This window comes from Urocampus carinirostris, chromosome 13 (assembly GCF_059441175.1).
Source record: "Urocampus carinirostris isolate Australia breed hairy pipefish chromosome 13, RoL_Ucar_1.0, whole genome shotgun sequence".
In the NCBI taxonomy this organism is placed as follows: Eukaryota; Metazoa; Chordata; class Actinopteri; order Syngnathiformes; family Syngnathidae; genus Urocampus; species Urocampus carinirostris.
In genome coordinates, this window is record NC_142361.1 from 11,991,342 (window position 1) to 12,018,972 (window position 27,631).

At 40.6% G+C, this 27,631-nt stretch overlaps 1 protein-coding gene across 3 annotated transcripts in view; it reads left to right on the plus strand.

Moving 5' to 3' along the window:
• The window catches only part of fam53b (family with sequence similarity 53 member B), a 59,100-nt gene that overhangs the window by 26,369 nt on the left and 5,100 nt on the right, over positions 1-27,631 (plus strand). For all 3 annotated transcript variants that reach the window (XM_088351201.1, XM_088351200.1, XM_088351202.1), the window contains 3 exons: positions 5,254-5,495; positions 7,883-7,937; positions 10,759-11,558. In XM_088351201.1, the coding sequence (XP_088207327.1) occupies positions 5,415-5,495; positions 7,883-7,937; positions 10,759-11,558 (936 nt within the window). In that variant the 5' untranslated portion in view covers positions 5,254-5,414. The remainder of the gene's footprint in view (positions 1-5,253; positions 5,496-7,882; positions 7,938-10,758; positions 11,559-27,631) is intronic.

Below are 27,631 nucleotides of genomic sequence, written 5' to 3' on the forward strand. Positions count from 1 at the left end.
CATCAAGTAACTGTTTAACACCTTTTAAAAACATGACACAGACCCAAATAACTGACCAGTACAACTAAGCTGTAATGCATTTGTTTTTTTTTTACTCACTTCTGCCATATCCTGGCTTATGTCATCTTGTTCGTGATGTACTGGACTGTCTCAGAAAATTAGAATATTGTGATAAAGTTCTTTATTTTCTGTAATGCAATTAAAAAAACAAAAATGTCATACATTCTGGATTCATTACACATCATCTGAACTATTTCAAGCCTTTTATTATTTTAATATTGCTGAATTTGGCTTACAGCTTAAGAAAACTCAAAAATCCTATCTCAAAATATTAGAATATCATGAAAAAGTATACAAGTAGGCTATTCAACTAATCACCTGAATCATCTAATTAACTCGAAACACCTTGCGAGGGTTTCCTGAGCCTTAAAAACACTCAGCTTGGTTCAGTAAACTAAATCACTGCTGATCTGACTGCTGTCCAGAGGACCATCATTGATACCCTCCATCAGGAGGGTAAGACACAAAAATAAATTTCTCAAAGAGCAGGCTGTTCACAGAGTGCAATTTCAAAGCATATCCACAAATAGTCTGTTGGAAGGGAAAAATGTGGCCGGAAACGCTGCACAACCAAGAGAGATGACCGCAGCCTTAACAAAATTGTGAAGAAGAGCCGCTTCCAGAATTTGGGGGAGCTTCAAAGACAGTGGGCTGAAGCTGGAGTCCAGGTATCAAAAGCCACAGTTCACAGACGTGTCCGGGAAATGGGCTACAATAGCCGTATTCCCATGGTCAAGCCACTTCTGAACTCAAGACAACGGAAGAAGCGTCTGACTTGGGCTATGGAGAAGAAGCACTGGACAGTAGCAGAGTGGTCCAAAGTCCTCTTTTCAGACGAAAGCAAGTTTTGCATTTCATTTGGAAGTCAAGGCGCCAGAGTCTGGAGAAAGGCTGGAGAGGAGCAAAATCCAAGTTGCTTGAAATCCAGTGTGAAGTTCCCACAGTCAGCGATGGTTTGGGGAGCCATGTCAGCTGCTGGTGTTGGTCCACTGTGTTTGATCAAGTCCAGAGTAAATGCAACTGTGTACCAAGAGATTTTAGAGCACTACATGCTTCCATCTGCTGAAAAGCTCTATGGAGATGAGGATTTCATTTTCCAGCATGATCTGGCACCTGCCCACAGTGCCAAAACCACCAGTAACTGGTGCACTGACCATGGCATCACTGTCCTTGATTGGCCTGCTAATTCCCCTGACCTGAACCCCATCGAGAATTTGTGGGGTATAGTTAAGAAGAAGATGAAAGACACCAGACCTACAAAGGCAAATGAGCTGAAGGCCGCTATCGAAGCATCCTGGGCATCAATAACACCTCAGCAATGCCACAGGCTGATTGCCTCCATGCCACGCCGGATTGATGCAGTAATCCGTGCAAAAGGATTCCCAAACAAGTACTGAGTGCATCAATGGACATTTTCAAATGTTTGATTTAGTTTTGCTGTTATAAAATTATTTTTTTTACTTGGTCTGAGGAAGTATTCTAATATTTTGAGATAGGATTTTTGAGTTTTTTTCAGCTGTAAGCCAAAATCAGCAATATTCAAATAATAAAAGGCTTGAAATAGTTCAGTTGATGTGTAATGAATCCAGAATGTATGACATTTTTGTTTTTTTAATTGCATTACAGAAAATAAAGAACTTTATCACAATATTCTAATTTTCTGAGACAGTCCAGTATGTGTATTTCTTAGACACTCACTCTTTTTCCATCTCTCTTAGGGATCGGGTTGCGTTTAAATTGTATTTAAAGAAGGCCTTTTCTTTCTTTCACCATTTTTATGCTACACGAAGACATGGAAAATAAAAATCCTGCTAAAACAGGCATGATGCCAATCTCCAGCATTCCCCTCACCCACCATTCCTCCTACTTAATGTGTTAGCTCTTCTAAAAATAAGATAAAAGCAGATAGGTGTAGTGGAAAATAAAGCAAAAGGGCTCTAACGCATGCACCAGTGCCACTTAAACCGGCACTGGAGTTGTGTCTTGCCCAAAGACCCAACAAGACATCACTTAAATTATGGTTGATAAACAGATTATTCAATCAATAGTTTATTTGCTGTCTTTTAGAAATCGTTACGGTCTAGAAATTGATTTAAAGTTTTCACAATTTGTGACTCACTTGTTACCCAATGTTGTAGAATATGTCACACTATGAAAGAATGAGGGTAATGAGTTTCATTGTCATCAAGAGAGATGAGCTAAAGTGATCCATTGGAACTGGAGTGTGGCCTTGCGAGTCACGAAACTTCTTTCACCATCAGGCTCTGGTTTCTCGACCATGGCGAGCCGCTTCATTAACTCAGCACAGCTCGGGGCTTCTGATTCGTACACTGACCTCTCCCATGACCCTCTGCTTGCCAGTCACTGGAAGCACACACACGGTTAGCTTAAAGGCGCGCACGGCATGTCTAGTCACACAATACGGAAAACTCCTGTACTTAAGGACCACGCTTCACAACTTACACACTAGAACACACTTGTTGGCACTGCCCATGACTCAATGTGTATCCTAATCGGCCTAAGTAATCGTATACCTATCGACAGGAACATTGCCAAAATGAAACGTAGCTCGGACTAAATCTTTGATAACGGTAGCTGTCCTGCACCTTCTGTTTTGAGAACGGTCTGATAACAGTCAGGCTAATGATGATCCAGGAAGGCCACTGTGCTTGTTAAATGTTTCCTATCGCCTATACACTTGATTCAGTTAAGATGATCCTTATCAGGTTTGTGCAAAGCTTGCTTATGAGCCTAATCCGCTTTTTTTGAGGACCTTCCTCCACCGACCTAGTTAGTATATTACTCAAATGGTCTCACGTTCCTGTAGACTTCCACACTTCAGTAGCTTCATACATCTAAATAATTCCATCTTGTGTCCCATTTCACAAAAAAATAACTCGTGCAAGTATACTCCCTGCTACCTAACAATTACCCTGATATCCTGTCGTATCAGTTGTTACTCAACTTAAGTCGTAACCGGCCCATCTAATCACTCATCGATGAAGAACATTGTCATTCTTTACTCCAAACTAGAAGGTAAGCGTAGTTGTCTCTTTTTGCTTAAACAAAAACTAGCCCAGGGTAAATTCCGATAAAGGTAACTGCCCTGCACATCCGTTTTGAAAAGCTCTGATAACAGTCAAGCAAACGATGAACCAAAAAACCTATTGCACTTTTTGTCTAAATGTTTTTGATCAACTAAACACCGTATTCAGTTGTAAGGATTATCATGTTTGTGCAGAGCTTGCTGATGAGCCTAGTCAGCTTTTTTGGAAGGTTTTTCTCTAGTAAATGTACTCCTTTTCTATCCACATCTGGTCCTCTTTCACAAAAGGAATAACTTTATCTGGTAAACGCCCTGCTACCCAACATTCCCCCAATAACCCTGGCATATCAGCCATTACTCAACGTCAGTCGTCATCAGCCCAATTAATCACACACCGATTAAGAACCTTCCCATACTTTACTCCAAACTAGAAGGCAAACACTGCCACTCTATTCTCTACTATGTGCTCTACTGACTTTCTAGAATAAACGTAGCTAATGGGAGTCATATGCCGGCAGTTGGTTTAGGCTTCGCTAAAGTTAAAAATCTCGAGTATAGTCATGGGGTTCATTGAAATGACATGGAAAGTAACACAAGCTGGTATGAAATCTTGTGTGGAATACCCAATATGGAGCGTGCAGGCTTTTTAAGTAAGTATGCAGGCCTTCACTGAACATACAAAAATCATTAGCCTTGTGTATACTGCTTCCTGAAGGCAGTTGATTGGAGCAATGCTAGAGAAACATGGTCTTTACTTGGACGTAGAGCGGTCGGCTAATGAAGAGAAGCCCTGGTCTGCGGTCACTTCTGGCTAGCATACCTGAAAAATCGTTAATTGAGAGCAGACAGGATGAGAGCCTTTTGGCGTCCTATGAGTACAAGCACTCAAAAATAGATCACTCTTTGTAAAATTTACAGTAAAAACGCCCACTAAACAAGTCACTGGTGTAACACGAATTAATTTAAATTAAAATGAAAGAAAACCACTATTTTACAGTGTACAAGCGCCCTCAAATGTGCACGTAACAACCGCATTTTGATAAAAGCTCCTCTCCCCACAAGTTTTGCCATGCCGCCTTTATCCAGGATTATCCAAATGATTTCGCCATGTTTTCTTATCCACATTTTGGCTGAAGAAGCCGTTTTAGTGTACGTCAGCTTTTAGCACGAGAAAGTACTCATTTGGCCCTAAAAACAGGTTTTAATGGACGGAAAAATCTGGATGTATGTTGTGGAAAAGCATGAGGCACTTGAGGTTGTGGGCATCATCAAAACATCACATGGTGTTTGAAGAATTGTATTCATAGCAGCACAAGTATACCTCCAGGGGGACCAGAAGAACCCTCTCCAGTCACCAAGTTAAGCACATGTTGGCTTTTTCTTGACTGTCACCTTTCCACATGCTAACATCCTGAACGCTCTGTGTTTTACTGCATGAATGCAATTGGGCTTGAGGTTCCTAGAGAAAAAGGTAAACTCCCTTCATAAAATTGTCTGCCTGTTGTGTAAAGATATAGCGCTAGTTCAGTAACATGGATTTCTTTATTTAGCTGCTTTGGTTACGGTCATGCTAAGATGTATTGCCTCTTTCATTGACTTCCATTTCGGCAAAAAAAAGGCTAAAACAATCCTGGCCAAGGAAAATAGACAAAAAAAATGTCTCTTCGCAAATAACGATGACTACTTCCACCTACAGGAGTGGGGTGTAACTTGTCTTGCACCTCTCCATGTAATTGCTGTTTTTCCATTTGTGAGAATATTGAAATTCGTTTCAACTAAGAAAGTTGGTATATTTCATGACCAAACTGAGTTTCAATTTTGTTCACAGAACAAACTGAGCCAAGGTTGCATGTTCTGCTAACTGCTGAGTTAATACAAACTTCCTTTTTGTTTCACTGCAGCTATTGGTCTATTTTAGAAAGGTGTCAGGTTTTCGATCATGTTTTGGAAAATCATGTTGCTCATACCTGCTTTGTGTTTATGTTGCTCCCATCTCACATGACAGCATTGCAGCGGGGTTGTTTATCATACAGTGCAAAAAAGCTACGTAGCGGGAATGGAACACAATGTCCTAGCGACAGTACGGACGTTAAACACTCCTAAAAGAACTGTCAGCATTTCAACATCTATGTTTTCTGTGCTTACAGAGAGTGTCTGAAAGTGCCAGGGGTGCGCCACCTGCTGTTGTGCCTCAATGGGAGGTTCCGGCTAACTGAATGCCCGTTTGGGTCCCCCCCTCCAAAATGGCCGCTTGCAGCCTCACCCGCCTCCTCCGCCAGATGACATTTGTAACCAGCAATGCGTTACCATGGTGATCATCTTCTCCAAAAGCCTTGAGAAAAAGAAGAGTGTCAATAATGTAAGGCCCAAGAGCAGCGAACGACAGCCGGTAAGAGTCGGGACCAGTGTGAAAAACTTTAGCATGGCATATTTCAATAAGCTCAAATTAAAGACATTTAGCAGAATTCTATTAAAATATGCATTCACATTCCCATCCATTCTTTTTCTATTGTGCAGGTGAGCTCACAGTTTACAAACATCTGCTAATCACTTGTGCTCTGTGCTGCTCAGTTGCTAAAATTTCATGCGCACCACTCTATTAGACTTTTTTTTTTTTGTTTTCTATTGCGGAAGTCGAGTCGAGTCAAGTCATTTTTATTTGTCTAGCCCTTAATCACAGAGTCTCAAAGGGCTGCACAGGTTATTGCACAGACTATTATTTCAGACTATTATTACACCATCCCCTGATCTGAAACCAACATGAGGGCAAGGAAAAACCTCAACATGAGGAAAATGAAGAAACCTTGAGAAGGGACCACACATGTGGTAATCCCCATTTCAGGATGACCAGGCTGCAATGGATGTTGCTATTACAAATAGTACAGAGATATTGTCAACAAAAATATAGGATATTTATATGCTATAGAGTAGAAGTATGTTTTAAGCTTAGATTTAAACATTTCCACTGAGGTTGCAGACCGGATCTCAGGGGGAAGAGCATTCCACAGCACCGGTGCCCAGATGGAGAACGCTCTAGAACCTGCGGAACATTTAGGTTGGCTGCATATCATTATTTTATTAGCAGCTACTTATCCCTCATCAGATGAGAATCACCACTTAATGTCAACCCTCAGCTGCAGCATGTAGGTACATGTCCGAGAGAATCTGAAGGATTCGAGCCTTTGCCTGGGCTCACTTATAACTCCAATCAAATACAAATATGTATAAATAGATGGGTTTACATACTGCAATTCCCTAGCAAGTGGGCAAGGAGAGCAATGCTATCCCTGGTTTTGCTCAATATCAAATGTCCGTTACATGCTGTATACCAGTGTTCTACCACCTTTTTTTGCACCACAGACCAGTTTAATGTCTGACTATATATTCGCGGCCAGGCAATATTGGTAAAAATAACAACCATAAAAAGCTCAAATCTACTGTGTGATTACTAGACAACTATGAATATAGATGAGATAAGAAAAGGCATTCAATTTTATCTCCTCACTCTTTTAACTCACAGCACCATATTGTTCAACATTGTTTTGGCTGAACTCTTTCCCATACTTTCCCATTACAGTGTTGAACAAATTGGCACAGGGACTAAAATAGTGTGATGTTGCGATAAAATGTAATGCCTTTTCCTTTGTCATCCACAATACGAATGACATAAAGGTTTTTCTGTTGTTCTCACTGCTGCGATCAGGGATTAATCCCTGTTGCAGCCAAAGCTGAGCAAAAGAGATAAGTGATATTTGTCGACTGATGAATCATTGCTCTATTAGGGTGATATGCTGCCAAACTTTGTTTTTTGGGGGGGGGGAACCAAATGTCTACACCAATAAATTGGATATAGCAAAAAAATAAGGCTTTTTTTTTTTTTCGGTACCGGTCAGCGGCCGGTGGTTGCCAACGACTGTACTTATGTATATCTTGGATTATCTTACAAAAATCTATTTACCACCAGGGGCAACACTTTTTAAGCGTATGTTTTTCATATGTTGTTTGTTGTAGTGCAAAACTCTCGCCAGAGTCACTTATTTTCTGCTGCTTTTTTCTCTTTTGTCCCTCATGTGCGAAAGAATCCGCCACCCAGTATTAATCACATGATCTGTAAGTGAGAAAGCGGAGATCAAGAGATGGGCGTATGTGTGCTAACCATTCTAGACGAAAGTAAATGCTTGACTAGACCAAATGTTCAGTACCAAACGTGCAAAATGTTAACGGAAGGTGGACCGTTTGCAAGGCGACAATAAATCATCCCGTGTTTCCCTTTGAGTTTTATTTGCATACTTGCAGCCTTTTGAGCAAACTGTCATCCATTGTCTTATAATATGTGTGAAATATGAATAACTTTGTGAAGACCACGCACCTTTGTTGATCTTTGTTCCAAATGAAACCACATTTGTAGATTAAATCAATACATTTAATGTCCAAAACTTGCATGTTAAACAGACAAAAGTTTCAAATGTCCAGAGGACAACCAATCCCAAATTAGCTGGGATAGAATACAGCCACCTGAAAAAGGCTAAGCCCTATGGTTGTTTTATCGCTGTACCTATATGAAAATAATACAGCTGAGCATTTAAAAAGCATTTTCACAGAAATTCTTTTTTGGCATGTGTCACACTTGTTGTAAATAGGACCGTGGTTTTTGACTTAAACTTTTTAAGATAAAAGGACACTGTCAACTATCAAGGATTAAACCAAACCATGCTAAGTAAATTACAAAAGTGGTGTTTTTTTTCATTTATCTAAATCTTTGTGTTAATTTTTCAGTGTGAGCGCCACACCATGAGCAGAGGGACGACCCTCTTCTCTTGTGGAACTGCTGGTAAGATCTTTATTTTTGTACTCGTTTTAAAAATGTCTGTTGCAAAAAAAAATCAAGGTTTTAAACCGAAGACAACACCAGGATTAACTGTGCATTTGGGAAATATTTTCGAAGGAAGAAAATGACATGAGCAGAGTAGTTTTTCCTTTAGCATTTGAAAACGGAATGTTTTATAAGTGTTACAATATCACTTAATCTGCTTCCAGAATATTTAAAAATTAGCCACATGGTGTATAGACTTACATTCCAGTGGTACCTCCTAATTACAAATGTGTCTACATACGAAAATTTCAGGTTAAGAAGTACTTGAATGGGAAAATATTGCCTCTAGCTACAGTATGCTAAACTACTGTATGCGCTGCTATCCGCCACTCCCAGTGTTTCCCAAACGTAGACAAAAAGGGTTATCGCTTTAAATCTGCCTGGCAACCAAGTGTGCATGCGTGCTCCTAGCATACTCTCCGTGTTACCGTCCCAGTTCAGAGTTCACAGATGACGAGGAGGAGGTTTTCTGGCAAGACGCAGCCATCATTCAATAAGCTCAAATTAAAGACATTTAGCAGAATTCTATTAAGCCTCGGTATATGTGGAAAGAATTCACCTGGAATAACTGTTGGCAAGTCGAGGCTATTGCTACGTCTGCCTCGCGCATTTCCGACGGATTGTCGAAATACGGCAAAAGCAGACGTAATTGGATCAGTTTTTCAATAAATGCGAGGCAAAAAGGTAAATTAACATTTTCATTATTTCCTTTATTCTTCTTTTATTTACATGATGTGCCTGTCGTTTCATGTTTATTGTGCGGTAATCTTATTTTAACATGTATTTGTTTGATGTGCTGATGCTCTTTTATAATTTATTGAAAGAAATATACCGTACTTTAACGGGGCTTGAAGCGGATTAGTGCATCTACATATAAAATGCGTCTCTACTTATGAATATATTTTGGTCTGGGAGTAGCATTGTAACCTGAAAAATCCGTAAGTAGAGGTACCACTGTATATTACTGCTAATTCTAGAGGAAATGTACTCCCCTTTTGTCTTTTAAACAATCAATATTTGTTTTATGGGGCATGTGACCAGAACCTTTGCACTAGCACTTATAGTTACAGTGGAATGGAATAAATTTTAACAAGGGTTGACTGGTTAAGTATTTATACAAAAATTTTGGTTTCTTGACCCACATCAGACGACAGCAAGGAATCAATTAGACCATTGTGATTCATTTTCATGCTTGAACAAAAATTCAAATAAATTAGAGAAAAAAAAATTATGGGGCATCTGTGTTAAAACATCATGTTTCACCATACAAAATGAAGGCCTTGCTAATCTGTAAAAGATAATTGAAAGTGGCCTTTATAAGTCTAAAATAATGCAGACAGAAAGTCTCTTTTTACTGAACATTATCTTTTGAACAGCCCTTTGAAGCTCATTGAAAGCGTACATTTCTTAAACCATTTTTGCATAATTTCCTCTTTGAAATTCATATTGTGGCATCCCAGAACTTGGTGTTCCCCTTCATAAGTTCCACTGTTTGGGCTTTCAGTTCCTCTCCTCCTGTAAACATCTTGTAACCAGTGGCACCTGTGCCACGTTACACACCACATTATGCCCTCATGAGAAATTAACAACAATACATTTCCTTCAATGAAAATACCCCCAATGTTCTCTTTTCATGTGTGGGTGTTCAAATCTATAAAAGTGCGTCAAGGGCTTTGTGTTGCGTGCTTTGTTCATCCGGACATCATGAGACTTTTCAAGGCGTTTCTTTAGTAAAGTGGTTTTCATGACATTCCTGTCAGGTCACCGTTAAATTTTAGGTTGTTTGCACACAATAAAGTACCGTAAATTTCAGACTACTAGCAGGCACTTTTTGCTGCATTTTAAACAATCTGGCTTTAAATACAGTGCAGCTTATTCTTATTCTTGTTGTGGCGGCACCTTCTCCTTTCCACAATGCCATGCGCCTTTAAAACAAAACATCGCACTGATGTCTAGAAACGTATAACACACTTTGAGCCTAGTTGAGAAGTTAGTCAATGTTATCATTAAATATATAACAGAAGCAAAACCGGAGAACTTTATTGAATATTTACAACATACTCACAATATTGAACCTTTTTCACCCCCTAATCAAGTCCTCAATTCATACATCCATTTTGAACAGCAATACCATAAAAAACACTACTTCTGTTTCAGTTTCATCAATGTCAGGTTGCTGAAGTTTCCTTTAATCTTAGAGAAACGATAACATTCGAATGCAATTTGGTCTGGTACTGTGCAAACCACCATTGACAACACCACCAAAAGACATGCCTGTGTTGCCATATTTTACTACTCGCCGCTGTATGGTTGCCCTGGCGCTCTCGTCCAGCAATATAAGGCTTACATTTTAAGCAAAGTAGCCCTCACTCGCATTGTATTTCAGCACAGTAGTATACATGTGCTCTTCTTTGTAATCTTGAGCCGAAAACATCAGACGTAAATGACTCTGGGCAGAACTAAAAAAATGACTCTACTTAAACTGGCGCCAGGTGTGCAGAGGCACTGCTCTGTTGGCTTTTTCTGCAGGCAAAGGCATTGTCACCAAATTCCATATGCAGTTGGCGTCAATTGTGCGCCGTCTTAATATTTAAAAAATGGATGTGAATTGGTTTGTTTTTATGCCTGCAGCTTGAAATCCAGTGCAGCTTGTACAGCTAACCACAACTTTATGTCCGTCACACCTTGTGTAATTTTACGATTTTCTTCTTTCATCACCAAATGTGCCCAGCTCCTCTCTGAATACTAAAATGTCCCTGTTTATTTTATTTTCTTACAGAGGCAGACAGATGGCTGAAGCCAGGACGAAGCATCCAGCCGGGTGCCAGCCTGGAAAGCCTTTGGGATGCAATGCCTGAGCAAGGACCAGCCATCACCAGCCTTATCAGAGACCTGAGCCTGGGTGACTCCTCCTTGACCAAAGCCCGTCCCTGCGCTGCCATCACATCGCAGTTCACAGCCGTGGCTTCAGCTCAAGCCCCTCCGAGCAAGCGGCAGTGTCGCTCTTTATCCCTCTCAGACGAATTTGGCGGCTTTCGCTCATGGAAGCCCCAGGGTTCTCGAGTGTGGACGACGGTGGAGAAGAGAAGGTGCTACAGTGGGGGTAGCGTCCGTGGTGGTGGTGGCGGGGGGTTCCCTGTTGGTTATTGTTCAGCCATGCAACGTAGCTCCAGCTTCAGTTTTTCTCCTCACACTGGCAACCCTGCCAATGGACCTTTGGATCTGAACTTCTTGAACCAGCAAATTCCTGCACACCCTCACTTCACTGCATCACCAATCACCCCTTCCCCACAAGCCCCCCAGACTTTCCACAACCATTTCCTGCGACCTCTCTCCCTCTCCCATGAACAGATCAGCGTGCCCGAACCGCCTAGGGAAGAGGCTTCTGAGGCCAGCTCACCAGATTCCACCCCGGAGCTTGGGAGGCGCTCCGGCCATAGGGGCGACGGGAAAGGGTGCCTGTCCCGCAGCAGATCACAGCCCTGCGTGCTTAATGACAAAAAAATCGGGATGAAGCGGCGGAGACCCGAGGATGCTCAGGAGACGAGGCCCTCTCTGGACCTTGCAAAGATGACTCAGGTAAGTTGACAAGCACTGGAAAAACTTGGGCGGTAACATAAACGTTTGCTGAGGTCCCACAGTCAAAGTATTTTAGCAGCAAGTAAGCTGGAATTACACTGTATTGTTTAGGTGACAGGGTTAAGGTTCACATCTCCATGTTCTTCCTGTGCTTGCTTCCCACATCCCATAAGACGCGTCAACTTCACAAGAGATTATAAATCAGAAATGTCCTACTGTTTTTTTTTTTGTATTTTTTTATAGCAACAGGGGGCCGCAATTTAGTGCGTTTAGTGTGCTTATCAAACTAATCAAATCCAAGGCAACATGACTCAAGTAGTTGAACATGTTAAAGGAAAACAAAATAAAACTGGGTGATCAGCGATCAAACACAAAAGATAACCATTATCACAAAAGTGGGACTTTTGGCTTGTTTACCACATGACTTCTTTACTGTGTTCCTTCAAACAGTTTCATTCCATATTCTTTATTATAGCGCCCTAATACTAAATGTTTGCAACTAAATAGTAAGATAATAAATACACAATTGCATTTTTTTTAAGATTTAAGTTTAATTTTCTGTTGTGCTGCCATGTTTGAGGTAGTGCTAATATATATGTTTGCAGACTCTGCATAAAAGTCCAATTACAAAAAAGCCAAATTGATATAAATTATATTTTGAAAGTATGATGATAAAGTAAATTTGTATCATTTAAACGCCAGATATGTTTTTTTCCAGTTTATTTATTCTTGTACCTTTGCAAAAACAAATCTTAACAAAAAGTATTCCTAGGATGAAATAGAAAATATTTGACATAAATCAAGGATTTAAAAATCATTAAACATTAGAAAATCGATCTGCTTAAACGATATTGCTTTTGTCATTTAATTATTTTATTTTAGAAAGAATCAACCTAGAATGGGGGGAAAAAAAGAATATAAATATTTTACTTAAATTGACCAATTTTATTATATTTTTATTATAATTATAATTTTATTATATTTTTAAGTTATCTGCCAGTGGAACAAGAATGTATTTTTCCCAGAGATCGCAATAGGCTGACCTGCTTAGGGGAACTAATTGTCTCGTCTGTGTCGAGCTCATCTTCATACTCCGTGAAGTACAAATATATAAAGACCGCTGCCCTAAGAAAGGACAATTTGTACACATAGAACATACCAAAGTAATAAAATGAGTGCAAGCTTTTATTGAAGGTGCTTGGAAGCAATCAGACTAACTTATCAACTAACTGGTTGTCAAATTCATGCTTTGGTGGTCAGTCATATGTGAAAAAACACGTAATTTGTTCCAAACTTCTTAATGAGTTTGAATGAATTATGTCTTCGGATTATGCAACAAATTTGTTACTATTTTCACAGAAAAGTAATGGAGCAAACTTGTCCCACAATTTTGGGTGAGAGTTATGGGGTTGCCTTGCTTACATGATTCTGAACATTTCAGATAAAAGACTAGCATCGGAAAAAAGTAGTCCTCGAATCAATCATATCAGAACTTTCAAGCAGATCTTCACAGCTCCTTAGTCTTGCATTAAGAATTTAAGGCAGGGAGTGGTGCCTACTCACAAAACTAGCCTCATGTTCAGTCATGTCACCTAATGCCTCACACTCCAAAGGAACTAAGCCCAGGACCATTTTATCAAGTCTGGTGGCTTAACTGAAAAGGTGACCCTCCCTTCCCTATTTCATATCCATTTGTCTATTCACGGCAGCTCCCAACCTGGGACTTGTCATTTCCTGGACCAGTTCGGCTTTTACCACAGATTTGCGGCAGCCAAATAAAGAAGGTGGTGATTGCATGCAGAAAGCTATGGTCAGACTCAACATAGGTTACAGTTAGCCTCAGCAATCAGTGATTGCAAACGAGCTCTAACTACACAAATAGAAGCGTATGAGTCTTAATGGTATATGTTCTTTGAAGCTGTGAGATATTCATCTGTAACAACATCCTTGGCACTTGTTAAAAGATGCATTATACCACCATTAAGCACATTTTTGTACAATGTCTCCATGTCCCTGAACGGATTTCCCAGATATGAGATGTCATTAGGCTTTGGCTTGAGATATGAACATAGTATGGTGCCAGTGGACACAGATCACTTCTCATAAATCATCTTCAAGATGTTTTTTGACACTTTAAATGGGAATTTACCATTTGCCCAATATGGTATGATTTAAATTCATGTAGAAACATATAAAAATACTCAGTCATGCATTCTTTATCCTCCATAAAAAACAATAAGTAGAAACATTCTTGTGTGCTGGTTTGAATTGCTTTTGCTAAATCTGGTACGGTCCATTTTTGCCTTAATTTAGTCCCAAAGTAGAAAATAGAAATTTTTTGTTTTTAGCTGATCCATCGTGGTCCTAAATTCATTTTAAAAAGTTTATATGCATTAAAGGAATGGTGTGTAATGTTTAGCACCTTCTAATGGTTAAAAAAATATCGATTTAAATAATAATAATTAACTACAATATAAACATGCGTTATCATAGTTTGTAATGTATAATTTTTTTACGTAACCTGAGCCTCACTGAGAGGGAGCTGACATTATTGTCCGCCACCTTTCTGCTACAGGTACCAAGAAAACTGAAAAAAGCTGGGCAAATGAATGAGTAAAATAGAGTGTTTTGGTCACATCGACTCTCCATAGTTCGTACTTTTCCTTGTGCTATTTAGCACTTGTTTTTTAGTTGCATGAAACAATACAACGACATCTAGCTATCAAATAATACATCCATTATCTTTCGCTTATCCAGGGTCGGGGAGGCAGCAGCCTTAACACACTGTCCCTTTAAAAAAATAGTTTTTCTTTTCCCAACTTTTACTTATGGACAGAATATTGGCGTTGTTTCAACAACTTCCCAACCAGTTTTGGCTGGGTGTGATGTACAGCAGCTAGAAGACTTCCTTCAAACCAATTAGATTTGCATTTATTCCTAACGGGTTCAAAGCCAAAATCGTTGGTAATGTCAGCATTTTTGGGACTATTGATCTTAATTTTTGACTAGCAAAACAAGTCTACTGTTAACGTATCACAACATGAACAAAATTTCAGATGTTTTTTTTTTAACTACACTTAAGAATGATTTTGAATGGATTCAGGATTACTACAAAAAATACTTGTGGTCGATTTGTGTGCCCACTTAAGCAATGTGCTATTTCTTGTTGTAAATTATATTGTACTCTAGCATGGCACTGTAATTTCATTGTTCAGTCGACATATGTCAATAGCAACAATTTATATTCCTTGTTCCTTGGGTCAGCGTTAGCAAAAAGATATGTTTTTTAGAACCCTGTTATTCTTATAAATATAGTTAAGACGATGATGACAATACCTTTTTCATTATTCTTGCATCTTGCGGCGATGTAATGTGGTTCACTTCCTTCGAAATAGGTATTGCATTTGTTTTAGAATGCTCTCTTCATCATTTTATATAGCAAACCATTTTCAAGAGCGTCACAAGTACTATTTATGAAAATGAGATCGGCATAAATAATAAAACCTACCACCAACGTCAAAAATATGTCCAAGTAGAATGGGTTCGCTTCTTTAGGAATGTTCGGTACGAAATTTGAGATTTGTAACAGTGAATGCTGGGCAGCCATACAAACTGGATTATGTGAATTTTGGGATTTATATTCTGTGTGAATTCTGAGATTTGTCTCCTGTCTCTTATCTGAAGCTGATGCGGCTGCAGTGGCCATCTTTCTATATTCCAAAGGCAACTGCCGAATTAACAAAGAAATTAAAAAGCGCCAGGCGAAAGTGCAAGATAATTTACAATAATGTAAAATGGCAAATTGATTAAGTTTGAACAATTAAGGATTAGCGTAGCACACAACTGGACCACATGTAGATTTTTTTGTATTTGTAACTTCAATGAGTATCAAACCTGTCAACCGGTATGCTTTAGCCGTAGAAGAAAATATGTATGGATTAATGCTAAATTTGCGAATTATGGGTACCATTCGGTATGCACAAAATGTCAAGATACGGAAAATCAAACTAGTTCGCCCGAGAGCCTCTAATCCAGATCGTTTTTCAGAAGCAAGCTAGTGATGGGTCGTTCGCCAACGAAATTGCTCTATAAAGTGAGAGCATGAGCGCGCTGCCCAAATGTAAAGAGACGGCTCCCTTTAAGACCCTTTCACCCTCTCTTTCCGTCGCTATTACAGTCTTTCTCTTTCTCTTTCTCTCTTGAAAGCGCCCGTAACTGGTTATATGAGTGCCGTCATATCTGTCTTTCTTCGCACTGAGCAAATGGGTTAGGGGGCGGCAGCGTGGAGTTCAATACAGAGTACAAAGAGAAAAAGTACTCCAAGTAAAACAGTACAAGAGTCAAAGAAGACAAATTTGTAATAAATACTGTAGTTTTTAGGGCATGGAGCCTTGCAGGTTGAAAAGTATGGAATAGTTTTCAAGTAAGGAGCGCGAGCTAGCAAGGGATTATGGTATTATTGAGGTTTTTTTTCCAAGGTTCCCTGAAGTGCTTCATACACATACTGTATGTTGTTTTTAGTCTGTAATAGAAATAGACATTATCCTATTACTACACCCTCCCTTTTCCTTTTTACGAAGGATTTGTGTCACCCTCCGGACGGTCTGAGTGAGACTTGGCCGCTTGTCATTTCCTCTCAGAGTGCCAGCTGTTGGGCAGAGAGTCCGACCCCGACGACTCACATTGACAATACTTTCACGTTACGTTGGCTCGCTGGAATGTTTTCACGTCAATTACTCGGCTCGTGCTTTCATGATGTCTCGGGGATAGGCAGGCGGACGCCTTGTATCTCAAAAAGGCAGGGCTTAGCTTTCTCTTGTTTAAGATAGTGTCTTTATTTTATGAGGGAATATTTTTAGAGAAATTTTGACCGCTTGAATATTTAAAAAAAAATGAAATATTGCCTTGAGCAGAGTGACATGGCTGCTTCCTTGTGTCCTGTTTCATCTGGAGGGACAAAAGCATGACAAATTTGGGTTCCGAGGTGCTTAACTTGCATGGATGTTTGGGCACATGGGTTGGCCATGGTCCCAAACATTTTTTCGTGTGTTTTTTTTTTTTCTACTTTTCCTTTTTTTTTAAATTTTATTTTTTTTTATTTTCTTTGTTTTTGTCTATGTGTTTGTTTATCTACCGTATTTTCTGCACTATAAGCCTATAAGGCACACTAGGTTATAAGGCGCACCCCCACAAATAGTCTTTTGTGATATGTTTTTTCATGTATAAGGTGCACAGACTACCATGCACATGGAATTAAAACTACAGTAGGGGCTAAGGTTGCAAAAAATATAAACTGTGTACTTGCCTGGCAATGCACAAATACAGTTGCCTTCCAAATACAGTGGAACCTCTGTTCTCTACCATAATCCGTTCCAGAACCCTGTTCAAAAACAGATTTGTTCGATCACCGAAATCCTTTTTCCCATTTAAAATAATGTAAATCGTTTTAATCTGTTCCAACACCCTGAATGTTTACCTTGAATGTTTAACGTAAACTAAAGCTAACCCAGGCTAATCGTACGTTCGCGTTATTATAATCTTCCGTACGAAAAATTACGCTAACATGAACGTGTAAAAATTAAAAAATCAGGTCGTTTACAAGTCATTTAGCACCCGGGTCTCCACAACAAGTGTTGAGGGGTTCATTGGAAAGGGGGCTCCGTTCCAACACCCTGAATTTTGGGCTCTGTTCCAAAACCCTGAATGTTTAACTTGAATGTTTAACGTAAACTAAAGCTAACCCAGGCTAATCGTACGTTCGCGTTATTGTATTCTTCCGTACGAAAGATTACGCTAACATGAACGTGTAAAAATAAAAAAATCAGGTCGTTTACAAGTCATTTAGCACACAGGTCTCCACAACAAGTGGTGAGGGGTTCATTAGAAAGGGGGCTCCGTTCCAACACCCTGAATTTTGGGCTCCGTTCCAAAACCCTGAATGTTTAACTTGAGTGTTTAACGTAAACAAAGCTAACCCAGGCCAATCGTACGTTCTCGTTATCGTAATATTCCGTACGAAAGATTACGCTAACACGAACGTGTAAAAATAAAAAAAATGATAAAGAAAAGAATTATGAATAGGATTTCTTACCTTTGTGGTGGTCAGCAGAAGGCGCAGGTGGACGGTGGGGTATTCCCTAGCAAGATCAGACACTCTCACACCTTCATATTTTGCTATCATTTCTTTCTTAAATGCAATAGTTGTACGCACTACTTTTCTTTATTCACCTGTAGCAACTTTGCTGCTTGCACTGACTTTCTTCGGAGGCATAATTAAGGGCTAAAAGACTTCGTACACCTATGTTTAAAGCAAAAGCAAAATAAAGCACGTCCGCACGCGATAACATTTGGTCACGAAAAGAGCGGTCTACACTTGTACGCCACTCAGCATCGCATCCTAGCGTACGCACTCACGCATGACCGGCATTCGAACTCCGATTTTTTTGACCAAACGGCAAAGCAAGAATTTCTCAATTTTTGGTCGGACTCCCATTTGTTCGAACTGAGAGGCATTCGAAAACTGAGGTTCCACTGTACAATACGACCTTTAAACCACACTCTAGAGCAGAGGTCGGGAACCTTTTTGACTCAAAGAGCCATAAAAGCAAAAAATATTAATTTTATTTTGGGAAAGAGCCACACCATATATAATGAGACAAATTTACTAAATTGCTAAACCCGCGCCCCAGACAAAAGCTTAGTCTTCAGCACATTTATTTTTGATGATTTGATAAAAATTATGAAAAGCGAATAATGCCAGAGCCCCTGTCCCAAATTCAACAGACCACTTTAAACTTGTCTCTTTCTTGCAATTACTCAAGATCGGTTAAACTCCTTTTGACCCTTTTTTCATACATATTGGTTTCAAAACCAGATGCAAGCATTTATTTTGTAAAAACGTCACAACATTCTGAGAATAGGGAGCCTTATGTGCTTACCTTTGGCGAGAGATGGGAGGGAATGCTTGTACTTTTTGCATAGCTCCACCCATCCCTCCCACTCACCCAATCAAATGACTAAGTTCTCTTCCGGTGTTTTGGCGTATTTACAGTTCTGTGGATTCATCATAAAGTATCTGAACACTGAACACAGATTATATAGTGAACTTTTAAATAAAGGATTCTTTAGCGTTGTACAGCCAAAACGAGTTTTTTTTCCCCCTTTTTTTGTGTGACACCTTGACTGTAAATTGTAGTGAAAAACGTGCCCTATATATACTGCGAAGTGTTTCCTTTGCATTTAGCTTTGGTTTGGCTTTACGTGTACCTGAATAGGATAGACAATCTCGGTTTTGAACAAGATGGAGAAATTTTGCATGCAATCAAATTGGTCTCTGAGCCATAGGTACTCATAGAAAGAGCCATATATGGCTCGCGAGCCATAGGTTCCCGACCCCTGCTCTAGAGGCAGCTTTAGTTTTGCATGCTAATAAATATATAATATATATATATATTTGTATTTGGCCGCATTTGTGAGTGAATTATTTCCCAATTTTGAGCTCTGCCTAACTAATTATCACAGAGGTACCCGTAGAAATTATACTTAAAAGAGTAGATTATTCTACTTTCAACTTTGTAAGAACACCTCAAACAATGGACCCCACCTTTAAACGTAAAAAGAGAAAACAGAATGTCAGGATGACTAGTCCGTAATATTTATAACATTATGTGTAAAGACTGGCCCAAGTTGTAATAGTAGTGTAATGATTAAAAATAGTGCAATAACATTAGCAGCAACAAAAATTCCCATAAAAGTCACAAGATATTTATTTTACACGGTTTTGTGCACATGTTTAGGGTGGTGATTGTGGTCTCTGAGCCTGTTGGGCCTTTTTAAGGGACCTGTAGCGCCTACGGCAACTGGTCAAAGAGGTGGTGGCCGAGGTGAGAGGGCTCATTTATAATGTTGATGGCTCTACTGCGATATTGCGAGCCGTCAATTGAGCATTCATATAAGGCGGGGGCCTCAAACTTGTTCTGACAGCAGCAATTGTCCCACGGGAAAATAGTTTGGGACCCTTTTACTAAAGGAAACATGCTTATTCTAACAACATTCTGCTTGCATTAAAATTAATGTATTCTCTTGAGTATTACGTAAACCTTTGCTCTTTTCATTTCCTTTCGGGGCGCACCCATGTAAGAAGAGTCTGGAATAGACTTCATTGCAAAGAAGAGAAAATGAATATGAAAAGACATTTGTTGACAACCAGAATGAGGGTAACTCTGTCTTTGAATGGGGAATGGCAACATGACAATCGTCATATAGCAAATTCTTTACTACGTCAAAGCGGCTATTAAAGTTTTTGGATGTTTGACGTGAAACTTTGCAGAACAAGTCCTCAGTGTGAGCTGTCTGCGCAAGTAGCAGTCATGTTGGCCTTTCGTTTCCTGCTGCAAGTCAGTGAATTTTCGAGGGTCAGGGTATGCTAATGAGTGATAGGGCTCCCATTGTGGAGATTTACGCATGAAGCAAAAAAAAAAGGCCATTGAATAATAAGTTTTACACAGGGTTGTTTGCAGGCCTGCTGACTGGTCTGTTGTTTTCCCCTGGAATGTCTTTACAAAGCTATCAGACTTAATCACCAATTCGAAGGCTCTGTGAAACGTCGACAGTGTTTTTGTCGAGGCCTGTTGAGTGTGATGACTGCTATCTTAGAATGATGAATGAAGCAGCGGGTCACTTCATTCACACTAATTTATCAAATGTATTACACCTTGCTGCTATCTATTACAAAGCTTCTTAATCGTATATTAGGGTTAAAAGGACCCCAAAATATAGCATCATATTATTTAAAAAGAAAATGGGACGAGCCATTTGGGAGCGAAAAGAGCTGGCTCCTTTTAGCCAGCCGAGACGAACGAGCCGTTTCTCTAAAAAGAGCTTCATACCCCTGTACAGTTGTTTAATTTTTTATTTTTGCGTTTGTTTGAGTTTTTGGCAGATCTTCAATTATGTCGGGAAGTGTAGAAATGTCGAACATTATAGCTTCTACCATTCATACATTATGTACTGTATTTCCCGAACTACGAGGCGGACCAGCCAAAAAATGCATAATTAAGAAGGAAGAACCATGAATCGTAAATTCCGGACTATAGAGCGCACCTGATTATAAGCCGCAACCAGTACATTTAAGAAAAAAAAAAGTTTGTGGATACATCAACCGCACCTGACTATAGGCCGCATGTTCCCACATGAAACATGAGGTGTTTACTAAGATAGACGATACAAACTTTTAATTGTATATGGTACCTTAATCCTTTAGCCAACTAATACGTAATACGTGTCTGTACAATGTTAGCTGTCACTGAAATGTGTCATGCCGCATATCATTGGAAAGCTTGGAATTAAATGCATGAGGACCATTTCATAATCTACTCATCAGCGAAACATCACGATCAGTCTGAAAGAAGATATCCGAAAACTATAAAGGAGAGGTTACTCACCATTATGTCCCCTGGCCCGTCTTTATCTTTTTTTAAATGTTCGTGAAAATGGCTTCGTTACATCAAGGACAATCCAACCTTGTAACACTGCAAAGTTTAAATGTAAACACAGGTCTAGAGTGCCCTCTTGCGGTTTATAGTGCAAATAGCATGTAAAATGATATACCGGTAATAATGTGTTAATAATTTTACATATAAGTCACACCCCAAACTATTAAAAAAAACTGCAACTTGCAGTCCGGAAAATACTGTACTTCATTTCCTGGCCCAATTATTCTTGCACACTGCAGATGCTTGTAATCTCCCATATTCTATTATTCCCCAACTCCTGTCCATTCCTTACATGACTCAAATGGTGAGCATAGCTGTGCAGCAACACGGGAATGCGCGCCGGTGACATGACGCGTCTGGCGCGCGTAAACGCCGTATTGCATAAAATAACAAGTTGTGCTTCAGTCTTCATTGTAAAGCGCGCACTTATCTGCATCATGTCCTCTGTACAGCCAAGATGAATGATTGAGGTGTGATGATGTTGGCTGTTTGTTGAGAAGGTATTCAACAATCCTCCTTTGCCTGTCTGTTATGCCTTTATGTTCCAAAGGCTGCTTGTGCTAGTTTAGTGCATTGAAAAATAATTTGGTCTACAGCAACTTAGCACATTTACACTTTGATCTTGGGTACAATGCATCATGCTTGGTTGTCAATTGCTCAGGGAATTTGGTGTGGACCCTTTTTGCTGCAGAATGACTAGAATATACCTTTATTGTACCTTTGTTGTCATTGTTACAAATGGGCTAACATATTGTGACAACGAAATTGGGCATGACACTCCAGTTTTACACATTCATAGTGAGGTATGAGCAAGAAGATAAAGGAACAGAGAAGATAATGTTATAAGACAAGGGGGATAAGGCTATAGTTATAATTTACATGGTATTTACACAAGAAATGTCGGCATGTGGGATGTTACATACAGGGTTGTCGTGATAACGTTGGTATCGTAACGGTTGTGCAATATTGCATTTGGTGCAAAGTCATCATAGTGCAAAAATAGTCAGCATGAAACAGGAAATGGTCAGACATTGTGCAATTTGAGCATTAAACGTAGTGCAGTCGACATGTGCAAGAACAAGACATGAGTAACATTATATTCGTATGAGGTAGTGTTGGCACGAGTTTTAAGTTTTTTTTTTATGCGGTGTCTGTTTGAGCAGTGAACAAACATAGTGCAGACAGCATGTACATGAGTACCATTTTACATACGTGTGAGGTAGTTTTTTGCAACAGTTTTCAGTTTTTTGTGCAGTGTCTGTTTAGGGTGGTAATGGCTGTGGGGAAGAAACTGTCTCTGAGTCTGTTCGTTTTTGCTTTGTGTGACCTGTAGCGCTTGCCGGAAGGCAGCAGGTCGAAGAGATGGTGGCCGGGGTGAGAAAAGTCCTTGATGATGTTTTCTGCTCTGCTGAGGTAGCGAGAGCAGGCAATGTCCTCCAGACTGGGCAGAGAGCAGCCGACGATTCTCTGGGCTGTTTTGATGATCCTCTGGAGCTTTTTCCTGTCTGCTGCTGTGCACCCAGCATACCACACCGTGATGCAGTATGTTAGGATGCTCTCCACTGTGGCTTTGTAGAAGGACACCTGCAGCTGCTGTTTTAGGTTATTTTTCCTGAGCAATCTCAGGAAGTGCAGTCGCTGCTGGGCCTTCCCTACCACCGCTCTGGTGTTTGCAGACCAGGAGAGGTCGTCGGAGATGTGCACGCCCAGGAATTTGAACGAGTGGACTCTCTCTACACAGTCCCCTTTTATGATGAGTGGTGCTGGATTCCTGCCATTCCTTCTGAAATCCAGAATCAGTTCTTTTGTTTTTGTGGTGTTCAATATGAGGTGGTTTTCCGAACACCACGTTGAAAGTGACTCAACCTCATCCCTGTATGCCGCCTCGTCCCCTTCAGAGATGAGGCCGATCAAGGTGGTATCGTCAGCGAACTTAATGATAGTGTTTGTGGGGTGGGTCGGTGAGCAGTCGGAGCTGTAGAGGGTGAAAAGCAGGGGGCTCAGTGCACAACCTTGGGGGGAGCCAGTGTTCAGTGTTAGGGTGGGAGAGACGTGGGTACCGAGTTTCACCGACTGTGGGCGGTTGGAGAGGAAGTCCATTATCCAGTGGCAGATGGAGGGAGAGAGTCCTAGGTGTGCAAGTTTCTCCACCAGGATCTCCGGGATAATGGTGTTGAAGGCTGAGCTGAAGTCCAGGAAGAGCATTCTGACGTAGCTCCCCCGGTGGTCCAGGTGTTTCAGCACGGTGTGAAGTGCTGTGTTTATGGCGTCGTCAGTGGAGCGGTTTGCCCTATAGGCAAACTGGTGGGGGTCCAGTGTGAGTGGCAGGGAGTTTTTGATGTGCCGGGACACTAACCTCTCGAAGCACTTCATGACCACAGGCGTAAGAGCTACAGGCCTGTAGTCGTTGAGGCTTTCCACTGCTGACTTTTTGGGGATGGGAATGATGGTGGAGGTTTTGAGGCAAGGTGGGACGGTCGCCTGTGACAGGGACCGGTTGAAGATGGTGGTGAAGACCCCAGCCAGCGGATTGGAACAGTCCCTGAGTACCCTCCCTGGTACTCCATCCGGGCCAGTTGCCTTCCTGGGGTTTATGGTATTCAGCGCACGCCTAACTTCGTGCTCCTGAAATGTGAGAGATTTGCTGCTGGTTGTTGGTAGGTGTGATGTGGCTGTTTGTGGCCTACCAGCTTCAAAGCGAGCGAAGAACTGATTAAGGTCCTCAGCTAGTGAAGCCTCGGCCTCAACAGCTGCCAGGTTGTGGCCTCTGAAGTTGGTGATGTGTTGGAGGCCCTGCCACATCCTCCTCGGGTCATTTCCAGCGAAGAGGTGCTCGATCCTCCTTGTGTAGGCTGCTTTTGCTTCCTTGATGCCTCTCTTCAGGTCAGCCCTGGCCACCCCGTAAAGAGCCTTGTCTCCAGACCTGAAGGCGGTGTTGCGGTGTTTGAGGAGGGTGCGCACCTCGCTGGACATCCAGGGTTTTTGATTTGGGTAGTTTTTGATTTTTTTATATACTGTGACTTCATCCGTGCAGTAACGGATGTAGGATAAAACAGTGTCAGTGAATTTCTGGAGGTCATGGTGTTCAAATACCTCCCAGCAAGTTTGATCAAAACAGTCCTGCAGCTTGGAGAGGGCTTCCTCAGGCCACGTTTGTATTGTCCTCGTTACAGGTTTTGTTTTCCTTCGGATGGGGGTGTATGAGGGGGTAAGGGATAGGCATAGGTGATCCGAATTTACTAGGTGGGGGAGGGGGGGAAGCTTTGTATGCGTTTCTGAGGTTGCTGTAAACGCGGTCCAAAGTTTTTTCACCCCTTGTTGCACAGTTCACATATTGATAGAATTTTGGAAGAACAGTCCTTAAACATGCCTTATTAAAGTCGCCAGCGATAATGAAAGCTCCGTCGGGGTGTGCAAGCTGTTGAATGTTTATAGCAGCGAGTAGAAGGTTTAGCGCTGTGCTAGCGTTAGCATCCGGAGGAATGTAAACAGCTATCACAATGAGCACAGTTAGCTCTCGCGGTATATATAATGGTCTACACGATACCGCCAGAAACTCTAGATCGGGCGAGCAGTGTGCATCAATAATTCTGCTGTTATTGCACCACGCATTATGTACGTAAATGCATAGTCCCCCACCTCTTTTTTTGCCGGAGTCTTCGTTGCGGTCGTATCGGTGTAGCGTGCGTCCTGCTAGCTGAACTGCAGCGTCGGGGATCCGCGGGTCAAGCCATGACTCCGTAATCACAAAAATGTTGCTATTCCGTACGAAGTTGTTGGTAGCTATCCGCAGCTCAAGCTCACTGATTTTGTGTACGATGGATCTGGCGTTGGTCAGGAAGATACTCGGAAGCGCTTGTCGGTGTGGTCGTCTTTTTAGCTTCTTCGCTAGGCCTCCCCGGGAGCCTCGTTTTTGTTTACGTTCCCTCCGCCGTCTCCGTCGCTTGATGGGCGGGCAGGTAACCCAGGGAGATCCCGGTGGTCTTCGTATGTCCTTTGGGATGTTGTTGTTGGTGTTGTAATCGTGAAATGAGTCGAAATCTAATCTTTGACCCAGGTTAATAAGTTCCTGGCGACTTAAGGTGATAGTTGCCGAACAGGTATTTATAAAAGAAAAGATGAGAGAAAAAAGAACACTTAAAGTAAAAAGATTTACTGGAGGGACACAAGCCGCTGCGTGTAGTCGCGCCGCCATGTTGAAAAAAAAAAAAAAAAGTGCCGTGACTTTGCACACCTGACGCAGTTTTCAGGTGCGTCGTTTTTTAGTCAAGCGTTTACATCAACAACTTATTTACAACTGCAACGACAAAAGACATGAACGAGGTATGCGCCATGTAAAATGGACGCCCTATACTTCTAGACAGCAGCCCAAAGGCAACCATACTTTGTGTTGTAATTGGTTGTTGCCACGGTAATGGACCAAATTACATTTGCTTGTCATTGTTCCTCAAGGATTAAAGGAAACTGATTTCCACTTTCCTCCCATCTCCCCAAAACATGCATGGCATGTTGATTGTCAGGTCCAAATTGGCAAAGGTATGAGTGGCCCGCGTGAATTTTTGTCCGTGTGCCCTGAAACTGTCTGGCAACAAGTCCATTGTGTCTCTTGTCCACTGCCCAAAGAGCAAACACTCCTGCGACCCTAGAGAGGACAAGCAGCTGGAAAATGAATCTATGCAATATTTAAGGTCTGCTTTTCTTGTTTTAATTTTTTTATTTCTGTTCATGATGCACATTTGGGCAATATTGTCCTTTTAGAATTTTTTGGGATGTTTTGCTTACACCAACTAAACAAATACATTTTAATCAAACTATACTAACCTAATCTAAATTAGAATTTAATTATAAATAACTAGGACTACAATTGTGCATATTCTTCAATTAAAATAGTTTTAGGTTTTTTCTTTTAGCAATTGACATTAAATAAAAGATTTAATTCATGTCGTAAGTGTCTTTCCAGAAGCATGGACTTATACTATACATGGATGGATAAAACCGTAGCATTAACTATATATGGATATAAAGTAATCCCTTGCTATGTCGCAGTTTTTACTATTTTGCGGATTTTTATTATACATTGTGTTCTGCATGCTGATTGGCCAACAGTCAGTTACTTCTGCCGTTTACCTGCTCTTCATTCAATTGTTTTCATTTTCTACTAAAATTTAAAGCAAACCTTGCGATGCTTTTTCTTATTTTAACAATATAATAATTGTAAAGGAGATGAAGGTTTGTAAATCAAGGAGTATTAGTATTTTGCAAATTGGACTGTTTGCGTGTATCATTTTTCTCTCCTACAAATCCACAATGCTTTTCTTAATTAAAATATCTCGGATGAGGGATATCTACAAGGAACTGTGTCATGCGACGTACTGTTAAGTTGTATAGGGTATATTACATATACCGTATTTTGCGCACTATAGGGCGCACCGGGTTATAGGACGCACCCCCCAAAAATAGTTTTTGGTCCTATATCTTCCATAGATAAGACGCACCAGATTATAAGGCGCTACAATGGGACAGCGACAAAACAGTCAGATGATTCAGTCAAACTGATTACCCCCTTAACATTCCCAAAGCTTGCAAAGAAGCAAATACGTGTCGTAGACACGTGCGGATGCGGTGTCCGTACGATGTCACTCAAATGCATCGTTTCACATATCATTCGGAAGGTTAAAGTCTTAGGATTCAAGAAATGCCAACCATTCCTTAGTTTCTATTTTCTTTTTCGCTCGCAACTTTACTGTGCAAATGACAATAAACACTTGGAATTGAGTTTAATTCACTCAACTCATCACAGCAACATCAAGATCGTTCTAACACAAGATACCGGGAAAATATAAAGCCGCATAGCTCACCTAAGTTCTCACGTTCAATAATGATACGCAATCATGGTCTTCTTACAACCGTGAGTGTAGTAAATCCAGGAGAGTAAAATGTTTACAAATACAGACTAATGAAACATGTTTCTTTATGGCGTAGTTTAGCAAGCTTGCTATTCAGTCATCTTTTTAGGCCAATTGCAGGGTTTGTTTTGGCCCTCTAGCCAATCCGAGGCTCCGAATAACTTTAGCCAATAGCGATCGATTCAAATGATGATTGACACTTTGGTTAGCCAATGAAACGCCGGTATATAAATCCCAGCATACACCGCGGACTACTCCACGTTCGGGGGAAAATCGAGTCGGCGGCTGTTGCGTAAGTTGCGAGACCTTGCGATTTAATATTGAGCCATATATAAGGTGCACTGTATTATAAGGCGCACGGTCAGCTTTTGAAAAAAATTAAGACTTCTAGGTGCGCCTTATAGTGCAGAAAATACGGTAAATGTTAATGCACAATTATTCATTGTATTATTATTACGTAGGAAATAAGATTTAGAACTAAGTCAAGTCAAGTCATGTTTATTTGTATAGCCTTTAATCACAAAGAGTCTCAAAGGGCTGCACAGACCACAGCTTATTGCAAACCACAGACTATTATGACACCATCCCCTCATCGAAAACCAACATGAGGGAAAATAATACAGAGATATTGCCAACATAAAATATAGGTTATTCATACGCTATAGAATAGAAG